Genomic DNA, 19,525 nt, shown 5'->3' with positions numbered 1-19,525 from the left:
AGATATCGCGATCTAAAAATTTGATGTCCGATCGTTCGTGCGCGCTGCATCTAAAAAAGTCATAAAAACAACGAGACCTAACTTCACGCAGGGGGGTTTACAGTTGATTTATCAAAAAGTGTGATCCATCAAAAATAAGGTAATATCATAATTTGCAAGGCAAGATATCATACAATCAGTTAGTACCACTCTTTACTTACAATTTTGAGGAAATCTGCTCTCAAATTGAAGATTTTCAGACCCTTATCGGTAAGTTGATCATTTTTCGGAGTGGACGCAAAATATTGCAAAATTTGCCGATCTTTTGTCAATATTTTCACAATTTCGTACCCAATTCCAAAGAAAATTTCAATTCTGGGTGATTTTATGTTCCTCTTTCCATTGGTGATATCAGATTTTCGTAATCTTACTGATTTTTTGAGATAGCGAACTTAGGTCACGCGCGAACTTTGGTCACACCACCATAATGAGTAGGCTATGACTTTTTTCCCTCCTTTTTCTAGATAAGTTGTCCACAATTTGTCGACCAGTCCCAGATCTAGGCCTAGATCTAGGCCTACACCAAGTTGCAATTAGTTTATGTTACCTGTACAACTACACGGCTTAGCATCTTATTTTTCGATCAGGTTTTAATAAAAGTCTTCTTTTTTTTTTAGCACTTAAATAAGGGATCAAGCACAAACTGACAAGACAGTCTTGGACGGAGCAGCCATGTTCTATTCTCATGACATTCTGCAGAAGAGAGGGGGCAAGTTTGGCATCATTTGGTTAGTATTATTCACCAACAAGTAGAACAAAACAAAATCATAAATTGATCTTCATCGCAACATTTTGGCTCTCTTTTGTAAAACCTGTAACAACTGCTACAATTCTATAACATACTTTTCCAGAGCCAATCAAATACCTGGATTACAGTACTTGGCTTAATGTACATCAGTCCTTGTTATCTAAAAGATTTTTTTTTTTAATAGCTGGGGAGGGGGAGTTTTTTACTTTATAACTATTTGAAAACTTCAAGTAACTCGAGTATTATGTCTACATCTAACTTAGAACTATTTGAAGTCTTCAGGAAATTCATGTAATATGTTTACATCTAACTAAGATCTTTCGTTGCCCATGAATTTCAATAGCTTGTCCACTTTCATGTTAATGTATTTTGCTCTTATTCAGATGCAAGTCTAGCTTAATCTTTATTGTTTTGCAGTTACAGTACCATTAACAATTCTTGATCTAAGCTTATTAACTCCCTTTCTGGTTATCTTCCACTCTTTTGATTGCTATGTCTCTATTTGGTATTTAGGTCCTGTCCTTTTTGTCTCCTCTTCTCTCTTTGGTCACCTCATCTTGTTTTGCAAGATGCTGGAATTTGGATTGAGATCTTTTCACCTCCAGATTTTGCATGCATGATTTTTACTCTTAGGATCCATTTGATTTGTTCATGTTTATTTATTTATGTATTTTATTCATTTATTTTATTTATTAAATTAAATCATTCATTTATTTATTTTGTATGATCCTTAAAGATCATTTCTTTTGCACTTGGAAAATAAAATAAATAGACTGCAGAACAAACAAACAAAACCCTAAGACTTGCTTCTTTCGGATATACAGGCATTATTGTCCTTTAACCCCCCCCCCCCCCCCCCCCCCCCCCCCCCCCCCCCCCCCCCCCCCCCCCCCCCCCCCCCCCCCCACTTAAAAGAATCAGTCTTAGGTTTTCTTCCTTTCTTTTTCTACACAAATTTAGGATTGCAGCTACAAAGGGGGTGGCTTTGAGCAAGAGAGATTATTGCAGCGTGTGTGTTCCAAAATCATGGTAAATATGAAATCATAAAACTTGCTGTCAATAATTCGAAAAATTCTCCCAGCTCAAGCTCTTGAAGTGGTACAAGTGATTATAATGAATGTATATCTATATCTTACTCAAAGGGTCTTAAGTTTACATAGTCTTATTATTTGAAGTTTAAAAAAAAAATGTTTTGTGGTAAATAAGAATACCAGTCATTAGAGTGAGGTGCTACTTCTTGTTTTAACACATCTTACACAGAAAATCATTAAAATGGTACACTGAAATAGTTTTAATCATGCTAAGTTCATTTCTATGTATAATGAGCCTCTATATATATTTCCATGGTTAAGTGTGATGTCTATAATGGTTGACTGGGAATAGCAAAGTGGAACATTTTCCTTGTCAAGAGAAAAATGATATCTCCTGCTAAATGTGTAGGTTTGCTACCAATTTGATGAATATGTGTGATGTGTAATCAACACATGACATTACAAAGAATTACAAGAAACATACACACATTAAGTTATGTGTCATGCAGATAAAGACATAATGAGCATATGGTTCAATATTAAATGTTTATATTTTCTCTAATCGTGACCGTTCTCATTCTAATTTAAGCGATGACATCGTCAAGTACATCACCTTAGAAGCTATGCCCGTCAGTCGGAAAGGTTCTCGTCCTCGCTTCTCTCTCTACCTATCATCTCAACTGATGGTTGGTGTAGCGAGAGTCTTTGAGAAGCAAGTCAACTATTTCATTGGTCAGTATCCATCACTTTTAACTTTAAAACTTACGCAATTTCAACTTCAGTCTCATATTCCTTGTGATTTTGAGGTGTCTTGAAGTGTTTGAAAGGGACACAAGGACTTTACACTGAAAATTTTGTAAGAATTTCTTAGATGTTATTCCTACAAAATTCAATCATATTGTTATCCTCTTTTTATAAGTTTATATTATATTACTATTTTATCCATAACTTGCAGATGTTGTGGTTTTGCTTTCTTTTAATTTACATTTATGCTTCATTACTGATGTTTTTTAAATAATAAATCTATCCACATACTATACAAACAGATGGCTACCTCATGAAAGATTGCATGCCTATAAATTATACAACTTACATGAGATTTATAATTGATCCTCCTTATCCTTCCCCAGTTGACGTCAATGAGCTCCATAAGCGAACCACTGGATTCAGGGCTTCAAGTTTTGATGATGTCTACACCAGCCACATTCAACTCAAGAAATCTACAAAGTAATTAACCAATTGATTTATGTTACCATGTAATGTCTGTTCTGTTAGCGCCGAATTGTGCTCAAAAGTTTTTGCATTGCATTAATATTGACCTAAACTCCAATCTTTTTTCTTTTTGCGTGAAAATGAGACATTCTTGTTTCAATGGAAGATGAGAAAATCAAAATCAATTAAAAAGAAAAAAAAGTCAAAGCTAAGTATTGAAGGGCAAAAACTTGAGGACTTTATACTAAAGGTTGATTTTAAACTTAGCACCACATAAAGTTTGAAGATTAAAGGAGGTTTTATGTGAAATATTGCCCAACTGATTTTTGTTTTTCACTGGTTAAACACAATCAAACAAATTACCAGCTCACCTGCTATGATCACTGCATGATGATTGTGTTTAACACATCCAAACCCAACATTTGTTTTATCAGGCTTTTATATTTTAGACTCCAAATCTTAATTTAGATTTCAGGAACATCACCTTATAAAGACCAATACTGTATCCACTGATACATTTTCCCACCTTTTGTTACCTTTGCTCTGTAGGTCAGGAGACTTCTGTACCATGCCCGAGTCCAACCTGTTCAACGATGAGGAATTTGGTTTGATGAGAGGTAGTTGGGACCTCACCCCCGACCCTCTTCTACTCCCTCAAATTGTAAGTTTTTTTGTTTTCTTCTCCATATAGTATGAAATGTAGCAACTCTGTAATGTTTTGTGGCACAAATAAAGTCCAGCTCAGGCATGATGCTGTAAACCGCCTCAACAGCCACTGCAAAAGTTAACTTTTTATGAACAAAAAGAAGCAGTTTTTTTTTTTAATAAATATTTTGGGGGATGGGTTCAAAAGGCTGATCTGTCAAAGTTATTAGGTACAGAAATTGTCAAATGTACTTTCTCATTTTATCTTGCCATGGCAGTTCTTAAGCAGTTTACTGGCTAATATCTAAGCGGGCTTTACAGATGATTTGCAGTTGTGGTAGAAAAATATGGAATGAGAAGGAAAGTCTACTGGTGTATTCAAAAATAATTGTATGACTTGAAGTAATAGATAATTATGTGCTAATTATATGCTAAATATTTAGATGTTCCATTAGCTTCTTGGGTCTTTTGCATAGAAATGACCTGCTCTTCAATTTTGGTTACTTATTTACTTTTTATACAGGAGATGTTCTCTGTGAGCCCATACAGAACAGCCAAGCTATCTACATCATTGCTAGAGCTTAGTCCAACTCAGATGGACAAATTAGGTCAGTCCATTTCTTGACCTGTGACACTTTAGGACGTTATGTTTCATCTGCAATGGAGTCAGAGTTTATGATTTCAGTTTTTTGCCACATTTTTTCTTCTGAATAACTTAAATTACATATGTTTATATTAGTTGAACTGTTACTTCACAATTTGTAACTTCAGAAATAAGCACCTTTGGAAAAATGACATATAATCAATATAAGTCGATATAGTTCAATTCAGTCGATATGAATATGCAGGCCTCTGCATGGCTGCTAATGTGATTTGATAGATTAATTCAAGTGGTCCGCTTTCCCATGATGATGGAATGCATTGAGTTCTCTTTATATTTTCTGTAATTGGATTATTAGTTGGTTTAGGAAGCCATGATTTTTATATAAATGTACAAAGTATTGTTGCTTTCATTCAAGGTGATCTGCATGCAGAGTTTATTATCAAATATGATATCTTTGTATTTATGACTGCATTACAAATCCAGCTTTTTTTCTACATTTTACTAAGATCTTGCATTCAGTTCTACCTGCAGCCATATTTCTTGAATGGTCACTCTTCAAATAGACCTATTTTAGTTACATTTTCCCTTTGATTAATGTCCATTTTTTTCTTAGTACTTGAGAGTCCGCCACATCTAGTATCCAGTGCGTCAGAGATCAGTCTCAGAGATGAAGTGTCCTGTCATGAAGAAATGCAGGTATGTAGGATATCTACAAATTCATCAGAACCTGTGTTTACTTTGCCGTTTTCAGTGTGTAATATAACTTTGATAATTGGGTGAAATTATCTGGAAATATGCAGTTGAATTGCCTAATCAATGAGGAGCAGCTGTTCCTTACAGCGTATATAGTATACCAGTACATGATATTGTTTCAATTTTGTTTGCAATGTTGTTGTCCCTGTGTGATGAAAAAGGGACTGCTTGTTCTGGTATTTTAAGAAGCTTGTGTTTTGTCAGTTATACATTTCATAGGTTATACGTGTCTCCGACTTAAAGCCATATTAGAAGCACTACCGCAAAATCCCCTCTAGCGCCATCTCAGGTCAGTTGTGGCAGGATGGTCCTGTAACTCGCTTCCTGTTGGTTCTCGCATGGAGCCCTCTGCAAAGCAGAAATTAGGTAGCTGGTTATGCATTGCTGGCAGGTTTACCATGAGATGGCACTGCAAAAACAGAAAGTTCATCAGTTTAGTATCGCTTTAAGAATACATTGGAAATTTAGTGATAAATTAACTTGTTTAGGTATTGAATACACTTTAAAAGTTTTAAATGAAGATATGAGTTGCATGTAACTAAAGACTGTCACCATCTTTTAATTATATGTCTCACCATTTGCATTAAATATTAAAGAGGGGCAATTCATGACATCAAATCTTCTTTACAAAACATCACAACTAGAACACAAACATGCCTCGGGAAATCAAATGCTCTCAATCAACATATGTTTTTGCTTTCTGCTAGAAAATTTTGCCGGAATGCTTCCAAGGGAGTGGAGAATGTGAATATATTGTGTGCGGCTAAGCCTGAATCCGATGACTGGTGTAATGATATATATATCTGTAAAGCGCTTAGACACATCGTGATATCAATGTATTGGAAGCTAAATAAAAACAGAATATTATTATTATAACTATTTTGTTTAGATCCCTGAAGTGGAGTTGCCCCCTTTGGAAGGCATCGATGATGACCTCATGACGACCATCTATGAAGAGATGGCCATAGCTGAAGAGATGAAAGAGAATGAAGAGAAAGAGGGCCTTTCTCAACTCAGCAGTTTCTGGTATGGACTTAGAATTATTTAGGAGTAGAATGTATTTTGATCTGACTCAGTGTTGAACTGAAATTGGGCACGGTTCCATTTCTTTAATTTAATTTTTTTTTTTTTTTTTTTTTTGGACATAGTTCAAACCTACCTGAATAAAAAAAAAAAGGGGAAATGGAAACTTTGATGGTGTCATTAAAAGCAGAAGTTTCTCTATAAGTTATGTTCATTCACCAATGCACACTGCACTTTCACAAAAAATATCTATTAATCTGCATGAGGTAGATGTAGTTTCATAACAGTATTCGTGAAAATGTCAAGATGGTCATCTGTCTTGAACCAAAGTGAGTATGGTGACATTTGTTTTGTATTATTTATTCCATAAGGTACATAGGGGGCAGAATAAGTTGTTAATTTATCAAAGTATTAGTTCCTGTATGAATAATCTTTAATCAAACTCCTTTGAATAGTTAACATTTGACTAATGTGATTTGATGTACAGTACATCAAATGGTGTGAAAATGGAAAAGTATGTTTACATCTCATGGAGATGACTCCAAATGGTCATTTTGCCTAAATGTTAGCTTTATCAGATTATTTAATTTGTCCAGCATTTATATATCTTAAACTAAAATATGTATACTGTAGTTAATGATTGATTGATGTGATTTAAAGTACAAAACCCCCATGACATCGAAGTGGAGTATGTTAACATCTCCTATAGATAGCATCAAATTCCTCATTAAATTTAAAATCTTCCTACAAAAACAGTTTTGTGCTAGCTGTGCACTAAGTAAATATTTGATTTATGTGCTTTCAGGTATAGGAGGACCTCCTGTAAGTTATAGCAGAAAAATGTCTCAAGTAGATAGCATCCAATTCCTTATGATAACAAACATAAACAATATTGAGAAATCTTACCATTGCAAATTGTGTTGTCTTTCCAGTAATGTACATAGTAAATGTTTGATTGATGTGACTTCATGTATGCGTATTGGAGTCCTTCTTGGGTAAAAGTAGAACTATGTTAACATCTTTGGTAGATAGCATCAAATTTCTTATGACAAAGAATAACACCTCGCACTTACAGAAAACCTAAAGATGGCTGGTATTCTTAATGTTAAGCTTCCTAACTTTAGTCCAGGTTTTAGTGGGTTGATTTATAAGCTAATTCATGGAGCATCAAGCATTGACATCCTGTTGTAAAAATGTCTGAATGAATGAAGACCATGTCAAAGTGAAATGTATTGTCTCATTTTTATTTCATTAAAAAAAAAAAATTAATTTTTACTTTTTTTTGTTAATAAAAATTCAACACCTTCAGAATGTATTGATTTGTAAAAAATAAAGAGCTTGGCACTTGGTGCTCCATATATCAGTGGACTATTAAAGTTAAATGAGGTTTAACTTCGTCCATCTTTGTGAACATTTTGATCTTCAGCCTTGACCAGCTATGGGAAGTGGACCAGCGTACGGGTCAGCTCATCCTCTCTCCATCCCCCAAGGGGACCGTTTTCCAGCCCCGTCACTCGTCCTCTCCGCATCGATCCCTCCTAGACCAGCTCTCCCCCATACCGTCCCAGGAGGAACTCCTCCTCCCCTCACCGACCGGGCCAGGGGTGCAGGATGGGGTGCCGATGGTGGAAGACACCGATCTTGAGTTTGAAGGGGCGGAGCTTGCAGAGGTGGCTCCTCCTTCCAAGAAGCCAAGCTCCAATGGGATGGAGACACCAGGAACTGGTCCAGTAGGTTACTTGATTTGAAACTCTTAAAGTTGCTCATGCATGGTTATATAAATGGCAACACACTGAGCCAACAGGTACTACGCTCTTGTGCGTACTAGTGTACCTTTGTGCTTACATCCGTATGGGAACGTAAGTTGCCTACTTCACGAACCACTATATATATATATATATATACCCACTCATGAACATCTTTAACCTGCAGTCTAATTCAATTCTTCTGTTGACATCCATCCATAGTACAACATTAATTTGCCATCAAATTTTAGGATTTACCTATTGGTCTCGGAAGGTAATTGTGGAAAATGAAAGAGTATTAAGGTCCTAAATTGTATTTAAAAATAATGTGTAAGTTGGTCAGGATTACTTTCAAACTTATATGTCTACCCCAGTCGTAAAAAAATAGGAAAAAAATAGGGGAAAAATAGTCCCGAAAATATATTTTTTTTCTATTTTTTCCCTATTTTTTTAAAGGAAAAAATAGGGAAAAAATAGTTTTGGAAATAGGAAAAAAATAGGTTTGAAACAATTTTTTCTATTTTTTTCCTATTTTTTTCCTATTTTTTAGACCTGAAAATAGGAAAAAAATAGGGAAAAAATAGTGTAGAAAATGGTGAAGAAAATAGGAAAAAAAAAGTGATAACTAGGTGCTAGTGGACAGTGAAAAATAGTGAGGAAATAGGAAAAAAATAGTAAGAAAAATAGGAAAAAAATAGTAAGAAAATAGGGGAAAATAGGAAAAAAATAGTAAGGAAATAGGAAAAAAAATAGTAAGGAAATAGGAAAAAAATAGTAAGAAAATAGGGAAAAATAGTAAGAAAATAGGAAAAAAATAGTAAGAAAATAGGGAAAAAATAGTAAGAAAATAGGGGAAAATAGTAAGAAAATAGGAAAAAAATAATAAGGAAATAGGAAAACAAATAGTAAGAAAATAGGAAAAAAATAGTAAGAAAATAGGGAAAAATAGTAAGAAAATAGGAAAAAAATAGTAAATAAGTGAGGAAATCAGAAAAAAATAGTCAGGAAATAGGGGGGGGGGGGGATCACTCATCCTTTACTCTCATGGATTTCTCAAGCACTACCATCTCACACATCCAGTCAACGACTCTGTACATTCAATTAAATCATACAGTGCAAACTTGATATAAAGAGATCAGTTATCAGGGCTTAAATTAATCCAAGGCCACCAAGGCCATGGCCTTGGATGCCCCTTTGATTGGCCTCAATGCCCCTCTCATTGGCCTTGGAGATTTTTTGTGCCCTTTCCAATTCTTCCTATTTGTGCTGTAATATAGGAATGTGCCCTACAGAAAAGTGGCCTTGCCCTAAAAATATTGAAATTTAAGGCCTGAGTTATACCTGAAATGACAAGGTAATTTAACAGCTTTTGGGGGTTAAGATTTCTTGGTTGCACATGACCTCATTGTCAAAAGTTTCCACTGTAGAATAGTCACCCTACTCCTACAGCTCTTTTCTCTGCATCGATGCACCTACTCAGTTTGCCAAATTCACTTCATCCTTTCAGTCCAATCCATTCAGTAGAACATTTAAAATAGTCAATGGGTATATGGAAAATGTTATACAGTCCACTCCTATTATAACGAACATGGATACACCAAGATTTTATTATCAGGCAATTCTCATCAGTCCCAATTTTAAACAAACCAATGTGTTCAGTAACTTGAGTATAACATGATTTCATTTTAACAAGGAAATTGGCTTGGTCCCGAGCACCTCGTTATAATGGCAGTGGACTGTAACAAACAAAAATAATGAAAGGGAATGTGTCAAATAAAATACATGTACTTTATTTTCGAGAGGTAAACACAATGACATGAGTTTAGTATAGTATGTGTGTTCATATAAGCAAATAAATAAACGAACTTAACTGATATTTACAATCTTTGGTTAAGTACTGTAGTGTACATGTTGTAGTAATAGAGTTGTTCATGGTTTGCTATGATTATACTCTAAAAAAAAAACAAGACAAATGCGACTGCGTCTCCTATATGCCTCCGCCTTAAAAAAATATCATCCACCTAGAATGTAGCTTTCTATTTTTGTTCAAATAAAGTATTCAGGTGAGTTTCAGGACTATTACTGAGCCGATGTGGATATGCCAGGCGATCACAAGCTCTCTCCCTCACTAGTAACCAAAGAAAGCAGTATTCTGGACATGAGAGTGTTGTTTTCTGTCTCTTTTATTACAATTTAATTGCAAAGTGCTCTTAATAATGTAATCACATTTTCAAACCTCAAGAAAATCATGACAAATAAAAAAATTTTCTCGTTATTTACAAAGATAACAAAATAAAATAAATCATAAAACAGATTTTTCAACAATGCATGCATGCTCTATAGTACAGTTGACATGTTACATAATTTTCTCAATCTCAATTGAACTGTCAAAATCTTAATACAATCATCATAATCTAGAAACACTTACTACAAAATCAATGACATGTCATGTCATTGAGATATATATAAACAAGAAAATGACAGACTTACATGCTACTATTTTCAAATAGTTTTACAAAGTATAGGCCTAACATCATTACCATGTATCATAAGTAATGGTCTTATGGTCCTTTATCTTCACAATATGCAGGCACTCATTGTGTACACATACATGTTGTACTTGCCTTTGAATCTCAATGATTAGACATAAGAATTACATAATAAAATGGAAACAAATACTAATGTAAAGGATACAGATGTTGGTCATGCTGTTCACAGGCATCGAATGGTGGTTGTACGTTACATGTACATTGTAGCTTGATTAGTTTCAATGGATCTGTAAAGATATAAATGAAATGTGAGTTAGGGGTTAGAATAATCATGCATTGGTACATTTATGAACATGCAATTAATACTTAGTACAAGTATTTATATATTTCATAATGAAAAATTCAAAGGCACAGAACATGTGTGTACATACAATTACCGTACTCCCATAAGACAATTTGCTTTATAAGAATTATTGAATGTTAGTTTGCCATGATTCAATGAGAGAAATAGAGTGTATGACTATACAGAAAAGTGCCTAATTATCAAGAATCTTCTCAAGGATTATCAGAGTAAAAGAGCATCTTTGTACCTTTTGCAAGCAGTAGATCGGTAACAATACCCTGGAAATGACCCAATCTATTTGAACTATCCTTTGCCTGAAGGTGATGCAGAACATCTTGAGACTGTCTCCCATCGATTCCGCTTCCCCGACCCCGGTCCCTCGAAGAGGTCGTAAGAGACGTCTTGTGTTTGCTGATGACTCCACCCAGCTGAGTAAGAAGGACATACGTCACAACATGGAAACCGTGGGGGAACTTGACCGCAAGGAGGTGAGAACAGTGAAAGTAGGGGATTACGAGCTTGTTTGCACTGAGGGACATTTGCCGATAGGTTTTCAGTCAAATGTGAAAGGATTATTCAAAAGTTATGTCTGCTCTGATACCCCCCCCCCCCTGTCTCTCTCTCTCTATTTCTTTTGGGTTTTCTTCTCTCTCCATTTCTCTTTCTATCTATCACACACACACACACTTATTCTACCTTTTCTTTATCTTGCTGTAAGTATTAAAGAGCTTTCTTTCCCTCCCTCTATTTAGTGCTGTCTGTCTCTGTGTAGTCCCTCTTTTTTTTTGGGGGGGGGGAGGGGGTGGTCTAAATCAAAGAAACAATTAAACTTCAGATAACACTTTTCATTTGTTTGCTTCAATCTTTCAGACTTTCATATCACCCAGTCACCCATCTGCCAAGGAACTGTTTGAAGAACCAGCAAGAAAAGGTATCGTTCAGGTTTTTTTTCTTATACCCCATTCACAGTGGTTTTGAAATTTGTAGCGGCGTTGTAGCGGAGCGGCGACACCGCCATAACACCGCTACAAATACATTCACAGTAGAAAAGTTATCCCGCTGCAGCAGCGGGATAAATATCATGTACCCATTCACGCTGCAGCGGGTGATTTTTATTACCTCCGTAACAAACACGTGTATGCATGGCTCATGACCCGCGAGTGACCCCGATATGACCGGAAATACTTGCTTGAAATTGCGCGGTAAACATGTCAAGTTGCTTTTTGTATCCTCGATCATATTACTTTTTAAAAAACTAGCATTTTTATTGCTTCCAGTCAGAATATCTTAATTTTTTGAAGTGTGAAATATTTTTATTTGGATAATTATAATACCTACATAATAATAAAATCAATTTGAATCCACTGGTTACTTTATTTCTATTTCACTTTATGTTCCCCATTGCTGTAGAAAAGAGGTCAGTGATAGGTAAGTAAACAAATCACACGTGTTTGTCGCGGTGTTATAGCGGAGAGCCTTCACACTGAGTAAACACCGCGACAGCAGCGGGACTGTCCCGCTGCTGTAGCTAGGCGTCCCTAGCGATAGTTTGTGTCGGCGTTATCGCTAGGCGGTGTTATCCCGCGATAGTTTATAACGGGTCCGAGCCTTCACACTGAAGACAACACCGCGACAGCAGCGGGACAGTCCCGCTGCTGTCGCGGTGTTTGAGGCCACTGTGAATGGGGTATTACATTCTTACTTTTTGTTTGTTTACGGAAGAACTTTGCAACCACCCTATCCATGAATTTAAACTGAGCCAACTTTGCATGCCACAGACCTGGTCTCTTCACCCCTACCCAAAACAGACTCCTTGAGATTGCTTAAGGATTTCATTTGTCAATGTTTTCATTGTTGATATACACTTGTATTGTGTTTTTTTTAAATGTAGCTGATAATCCAAAATGAATTGAATTATTGGCAAGGATTCTTCCTAGAAGCTCTTATTAACACTACACAACTCTTTTCATTCATATATAGCTCTAAAGGAACAACGCCCTATACGACCTATGAAGGAACCAATCACAACTGACAATATTTTCTATTAATCTGAGGATATATATGAAAACCCAAAACTAACACTCTAGCTCTACAAATTTCCTCATTTGTATAGCTTTGAAGGAGAAAAGCAGCCTGTATTGCATATGGGAGAACCATTCTAAGGATAGCCACTACAGATCCTGAGGCAGAGAATCCACAGACTACATAATAACCCAAAGTTTGACTGATTGTAGTAAGGGAGCTCTATAACACCATAAATACTTTCCTCATTCATGTAGCTTTGAAGAAGACCAACGCCCTGTACAAGCTATGGAAGAATCACTCTGCACTTAGGACAGTCACTACAGACCCTGAGGCAGATGATATAGACTCACCTGCTTGGAGCACCGCATACATGAGACCAAGACCGCCCATGCCAGGATCATCCTCGGACACCACCAGCAAAGAAGGACAGGAGGAAGAGAAGGAGGAGGAAGATGAGAGGGCTTTACTGCTCAAGGAGATACCAGAGGTTAGTCAAGTGAATCGATTTGAAGGTCGATTAGCGATTAATTAACTAGGGGACACACAAAAAAAAGTTACATCATCATCATTAAAGTCAGCATTTTATCTCATAAGAGGGTCTACTATTTTTTGCACCATGATGGTACACCCTTCCTTTGTTTCTTCTTGTCTGAAGCATCCTCCTCATGGAGACCAACCTCACTGCTTTCTTCTTTTACCATATCTTTCCATAAAAAAATCTTCAGTCTTCTTTTCCCTCTTATGTCATCCACTTGCAGATCCCACACCCTTTTCACCGGGTCATCATCTTCCCTTCTCAACACATGACCCATCCATCTCAACCCACTTCTCTTACCTATTCCACCACAGTTTCTTCCAGACCCAACCTTTCCATGAGCTCACTTGACAGTTCAATCTGACAGATCCATATTATATAGCTCATTCTGTTAACAAGGAATGTTAAGTGAGCTTTCACAATACTGTCCCAGCTTCCTACGTTCTTCTATGGATGTGAAATTGACTCGTATCATTTCAAATATTAACAAAGGTTTAAGAGGATTTTGTCCAAAAAATAAATGCAATTTGAGTTCAATTTTTTACTTTGGATAATGGAAGATTTTTTTCGTTTTTGTATTGCGGGCATATCTACAATTCTTTGACTGATTTGGAAAAAAAGAGAATTGTTAAAGGGCAAGTTAAAAAAATGGAATGAGCATCTCATGCCTCCGTTTTGCTTTGGTCACTGAATAAACTTTGTATTTTAACTTTGTTACTTATTAGGTCCTGCGCCATGAGATCTCGGTGAGCCCAGAGCGTCTACGAGACATCTCCATGGAAACGAGCCAGCCCAGGACCAAGTTTGAAGACACTCCCCATTCCCTCATTGTCTCTGGTAAATAACAGGTCCTTTATACTTACTAGATAGAGAGATATTGGCCTATATTGAAGTAGGCTCAAGTTAAACTTTGCTTAGTTTAGTCTTTTGAGTTATAGAAGGCCAAAGGTCAGGCCTTAATTTCTATACACTGTGCATTACTTTAATTATGTACAAAGTGAAGGGGAAAAAAAGATTAAATTTTGTTATGAAGTGAAAATGATCATTACTGTTCAGGATTAAGCTAAATATATGCACTGAGAGGGTTTTCTCTCCCTTTCTTTCTTTTTTAAAAATTTCCTTTCATTACTTTTGAATTGAATGACCTTATCTTTTTGTCAGAGGATCCAATTTTGACAAAATATCTACATGCTCTTCTCTCCTTGTAGTGCTTTCTTTAAATTCACTTTCTTATATTATTATATTGGGTTGTCTCTTATTATCTTCCCCTTTGTATCTTTCATTCCCGTCTGTCTTTCAACCTCCCTGTGTGTATCTTAATTTCCTCGCTCCCTGACATTATCTTGACTCTCGTTTGACTCTCATGATTTTCTCTTCCTTCTCCAGATGCGAGTCATCTATCTGAATCCAAGGACAGTTCTCGTGTGAAGAGTTTCCACTCAGATCCTCCAACAGCACATAGGTAAATTAAAGTCCCTCTAACAAAACACATTCATGAGTTTAGTACAAGGGAACACACCACCTGGTCTTTTTTCATCAGGAAAGTCTACTACTACTACTACTACTACTTCTACTGCTACTACTACTAACACTCACTACTTCTATAACTACTCCTACTACTACTACTACTACTACTACTACTACTACTACTTGCTTAACAGTACTTTAACATCCAGACAATAACTCTTCTGTTTGCTTGCTAGCATTAGCTGAGTGATGATCATGCATACCTGCCAACCCTCCCGCATTTTCCGGGATATTCCGCATTTCTGGAATTTTAGGACCTTAAAATGCGGGAGATTCCGCATTTTGGAAATTTAAGCCAAATTGGGCTTGTATTACCATTTGCCGCGATTTGTGTGAGAGCTCTCGTATAGTATACTGTGTGTGTGTTGATGGCCGCGGAAGCTCATTTGGCTTGTAATGACGGTTTTGCAGCGTGTTTGTGCCACTGATCTATAGCGTAGAGATCAGCATTATGTGTGTGTGTGTAAGCCTGGCATGTACTCTCCATACACGTACACACACACACACACCCATACAAGCAATGTACAAGAACATGCACGCTTCACGTGCGATAAATTTTGAGCGAACGGGTTAGCTTCGACGTGTGATCGTGAATGGTTACTAAACTTGCAAAAGTTTGTCAGTTTTACTTATAATGTCTTCCAATCCCAAGGAATACGCTTGCTTGATGGATTCATGGAGTTTACCGTACCGTACTAACTTTTCAATTGTCTAATCCAGTATTTGGAAGAAGTGTGTCGGGACTATGGTATACAGAGTGAACGCACGCTGCAGTGCGGTACCGGAGGTGAGTCGGTGCCAGTGGAGTGGGGCAGCGATGGCGAGGCGTACCGTACATGTACTGTGTATAGTTTGATCGATGCATGTCAAATGTTGCCGTAACTGAGCTGTGTTGGACAATCGCTACACCGAATTGAATTCAGTGTACCTGCCAACCCTTCCGAATAATCCGGAATATTCCATTTTCTGGATTTTTAGGACCCCAAAATCCGGAATATTCTGTTTTTTTCTTCAAAATTTCGATTTTTTTTTTTTTTTTTTTTTTTTTTTTTTTTGGTGTTGCTTATTAAATTAAGCTTGTTTTATCCTTTGACGCGATGTTAGAGTTCACGTATTGCGTGCGTTGAAGGGCTGCATGATTAAATTCGCTTTTTTTGCACAGATTTACCGCGTATTGCCAGTTACACTGCCGCTGCATGTGCGAACGCCTGTTAAGTGTACAGATTTCTTATTTTCGAAGACATACCGCGCTAAAAATTCTTAATTCTCATTTTCAAATGTTGGCAGGTATGGATCATGGGTATTATTTATCAACCATAACTCCAAAAGTGATGACTGTTTCATATGCATTTATGGCTATAAGTGATTAATATTCCAATGGGGCTGAAATACGGTTCAACGACCAAACAAGGACTTTCCAACTTTCTATATTTTTAACATCTTTAACTGTCCCTCCATCCTGCAGGAGCTTGCACCGCCCCACTGGAGACAGCTTCAAGGAGATGGAAGAGGCCATCCCAGAGGAACTAATGGACATCAGGGAGCTCCCATTGTTACCGGAGGAGGATATCATGATGGATCAGCTTGAGGAACTTCTAGAGGAGCCTGCTGTACCGTCCGCACCTGAGATGATAAGCACCTCGGAAGATGAGGAAATGAGGAAGGCAAAAAAGAAGAGGAAGACGCAAACAGAGACGACTGTTCCTCAAGACAATATCCTTAAGTAAGAAAGAAATATGTTTTGAGAGCACTCAACTCTCAAATACAGTTCGCGATGGGGGAACAGGGTCATTGTTCATATTTCTGGACAGGTAGTTTGTATTACGATTTAATACTACATTAATTGCTCTAATTTAACGTAATGTCTCTGAAAATATTTCATTTATATAGCTTTTGTTGAAAAATCTTTCAAATTGCCAATTTGGTCTAAACACACTGATTTTTTAACCTCTCAACATGTACTTGGTAGTTTAGTTTAAAAACTTATTTTCCTTTTAAAATTTCTGGCATCAAATGCAATATAATCATTCCACGAAAATGGATATAATGAGAGCCAAAAAAATTGCCCTTTCTACTAAAGATCTCGTATATTTTAGGGCTCTAAATCAACAGTTATTTAGCTAACCCACGAAACTGTGGAAAGGGTTATATCCTACAGTATTTGCCTTTTGGAGGGAAATCCCGTCCAAGAAGACATTGATGAAGGATTTCTATAGCTTATAACAACAACTGTCATTTAACACTGATGACAAGTTTTGTGAAACATCCCCCTGGTTTGTGAGACCCACTGGAAGAGATGGACTTTCTACAAACCTCAACATTTCAGGCTGTATTTGTCACTTCATTCATAAAACCAATTGTGAAGCCAAAAAGGAAAACTGTTGCATCTTTTCTTTATATGTAAGACCACTTTTTGTTTCTCAATCACTTAGGGGCATTGGTGTGCTTACAGAAGAAGTAGACTCAATCAGCTTCAAAGACCTGGTCCCACCAAGGACTTACAGATCGGTCGCAGTCAAGATCTTCTCTGTCTGTTTGGGTGAGTTATGACTGTAAAAGAAGAAGATAAAAGGTTCTACAACACAATGAACACATGTTCCTGCAGCAGTTGCTATGTTGTAAATTTAACCTCACTAAAGATGATGATGATAATGATGACGATGATGATGATTACGATGATGATGATGACTTCTTATAAAGTTCACATGTCCATCTTGCCCTGATCCTGGCACTCCAGAAGTAAAACCCCGGGCCCCATCTTATAAAAGAGACGATTAATCCAAATTTATCAAAAATGCTCCAATCAATCGCAAGTTTGCAGTCTTTTTCTCTCTCATGTACATATAGTTTTGATCAATATCAATTCTTCTTCCTCTTCCTCTTCCTCCCCTTCCCCTTCCCCTTCCCCTTCCCCTTCCCCTTCCCCTTCCCCTTCCCCTTCCCCTTCCTCTTCTTCGCTGATAGATTACACCATCTTTTGCTTGCTTTTATCTTGTTATAGAATATGCTGCCATGCGACTGATCACATTAACTCAGGACAGGCCGTTTGGAGACATCTATATCCAGAGAGGACCAAACTTTGATTGAGTAGACCGATAGAATCTAGGTTCGTGGCGGACTTGACTCAACTGCAATAAAGCAAAAGTGCCTACTTACTTTACCAGAAAGTTGGTGTGTGATGTAGATCGGAACATTACTGATACGAGAGATGGCAGTAAACTATAGATATATGTTTAATGACAAAAGAGTAATTTTTATTGGTGTCGTATTCAGATAAATCATTGTATTGATGCCGAATTAAAGACTGGTTTACTTATGTATCAAAGTTACTTTTCATGTTTCAACATGGTCATGAAAGTGATTGTATTACAGGTATTTATTTGTCAATGATTACAGGGGAAAAACAACAGTTTTGTTTTCAAAGGTTCCTTCTGTAAGGGAAAACAGAAGATTTTATTTGTAAAGTGATATATGGAACTCTTAAGTCATAGATATCTACAATCGTGCACCATTGTTGCCTCCCTTGTTATCTTGCTTTTCATAAACTTGTGTGCTGATGTGACAACTTTTCTCTTCTCATAAAACCAGGTATTGCATCATTTTGAATGTTTGCTCATAATATTTAGGCTTTTCAGGATTATACAGACTATAGCTATGTCTATGACTCATCAAAAGAATAAATTGAAGTCCCTATTAAGGATTTGCAAGCCCTCTAAAACTTTTCTGTGGCAGCAAGATGAGTTTATAAAAGAATGTGCACAATTTCAGATCTCCGGAGAGAAAATTAAAGCCCTATTTTTGTACACAACAAATAGGGCGAATAAATCACAGCCATTTGCAAGATTCAAAGTTAAAAGAAAAATGATTGGAATTTTGCCATCATACTTTCAAGACAGTTTTTCAATTGTGATATTTTTTTCAACATTTTGACCCTCTTACATGTTATGTGATTTTCACTATAATGCAAATCCTAGTTTAAGAAAACTCTGTAGAAAAGGAGAATAATTTCTTGTCAGCTATACTTTGGATATACTCTCAAGCCGATAATATTATTGTCTCTTTATTGTTCTTTAATGGGGGGGGGGGGTGCAGTTGTCACCAGTCCCAGACAATTGTGTCGGAAAATTGTTTATATCCATATTCTACTTGGGTACCTTGAACCTCTGAATTTCTGTTTTCACTGTGCGTTTAGAAGTTATGAAATATTTGTGAATTTGAATCACGAGCCTGCAGTGCTCCATTTATTGTTCAAAAATAATAATCTGAATGTAACGTATGAAATAATTTTGAAATATTTATAGAATGAGAAGATCTCGACAGCGCCAATTAGAGGAGGGGGGGGGTGTTGATTACCTTTTATATTTTTTCTGAAAGTATTTCTGAAAAAAACTTTTGCAGTACTTGTTTTACCATGTTTTGCCATGCTATTGCCAAATATATGTCTTGTTTTCAAACTTTAATAACGTAATACCTGACTGTAAAAAGGCTAAGTGTTGATAGTTCAAATGTCATCTTTATATTCATCTTGGTCACATTTTATGCCAAATTTGCCTGTATCATAAAGAGTAATTAATGAAATGTAAGAGTAATATATGTGTATTTGATTATTTATGAAAATAGTTGATATATATCAGATTAATCACTTTAAGATGTCTACAAGATTTTAGTTTCAGCCTTTTAATCTTATTTGTATGTAATTTATTATCAGATGTGTAATATATAAATAATAGTTGCATAATTCAACACTTTGAAAGTGGATGTAATATTTGTTATTGATGGTATTCCAATTTCATTCAACCATGTATT

General features: G+C 36.3%; 1 protein-coding gene across 1 annotated transcript; it reads left to right on the top strand.

Moving 5' to 3' along the window:
• Positions 1–624: 624 nt before the first annotated feature.
• On the top strand, positions 625–18,706 carry LOC115924179 (meiotic recombination protein REC8 homolog). Its single transcript, XM_030986047.1, has 17 exons — positions 625–767; positions 1,748–1,816; positions 2,408–2,550; positions 2,949–3,045; positions 3,580–3,691; positions 4,199–4,283; positions 4,893–4,975; positions 5,922–6,058; positions 7,482–7,785; positions 10,953–11,120; positions 11,503–11,563; positions 12,912–13,144; positions 13,918–14,029; positions 14,579–14,654; positions 16,185–16,442; positions 17,152–17,258; positions 17,721–18,706. Exons 1-17 carry the CDS (start codon positions 712–714, stop codon positions 17,804–17,806), a joined length of 2,187 nt encoding a protein of 728 aa, XP_030841907.1. The 5' UTR covers positions 625–711; the 3' UTR covers positions 17,807–18,706.
• Positions 18,707–19,525: the final 819 nt, after the last annotated feature.

This window comes from Strongylocentrotus purpuratus, unplaced genomic scaffold (assembly GCF_000002235.5).
Source record: "Strongylocentrotus purpuratus isolate Spur 01 unplaced genomic scaffold, Spur_5.0 spur5_scaffold_15, whole genome shotgun sequence".
Lineage (NCBI taxonomy): Eukaryota > Metazoa > Echinodermata > Echinoidea > Camarodonta > Strongylocentrotidae > Strongylocentrotus > Strongylocentrotus purpuratus.
The sequence above is the reverse complement of the archived record's forward strand: the minus strand, read 5'-3'. Positions and strand labels throughout refer to the sequence as shown.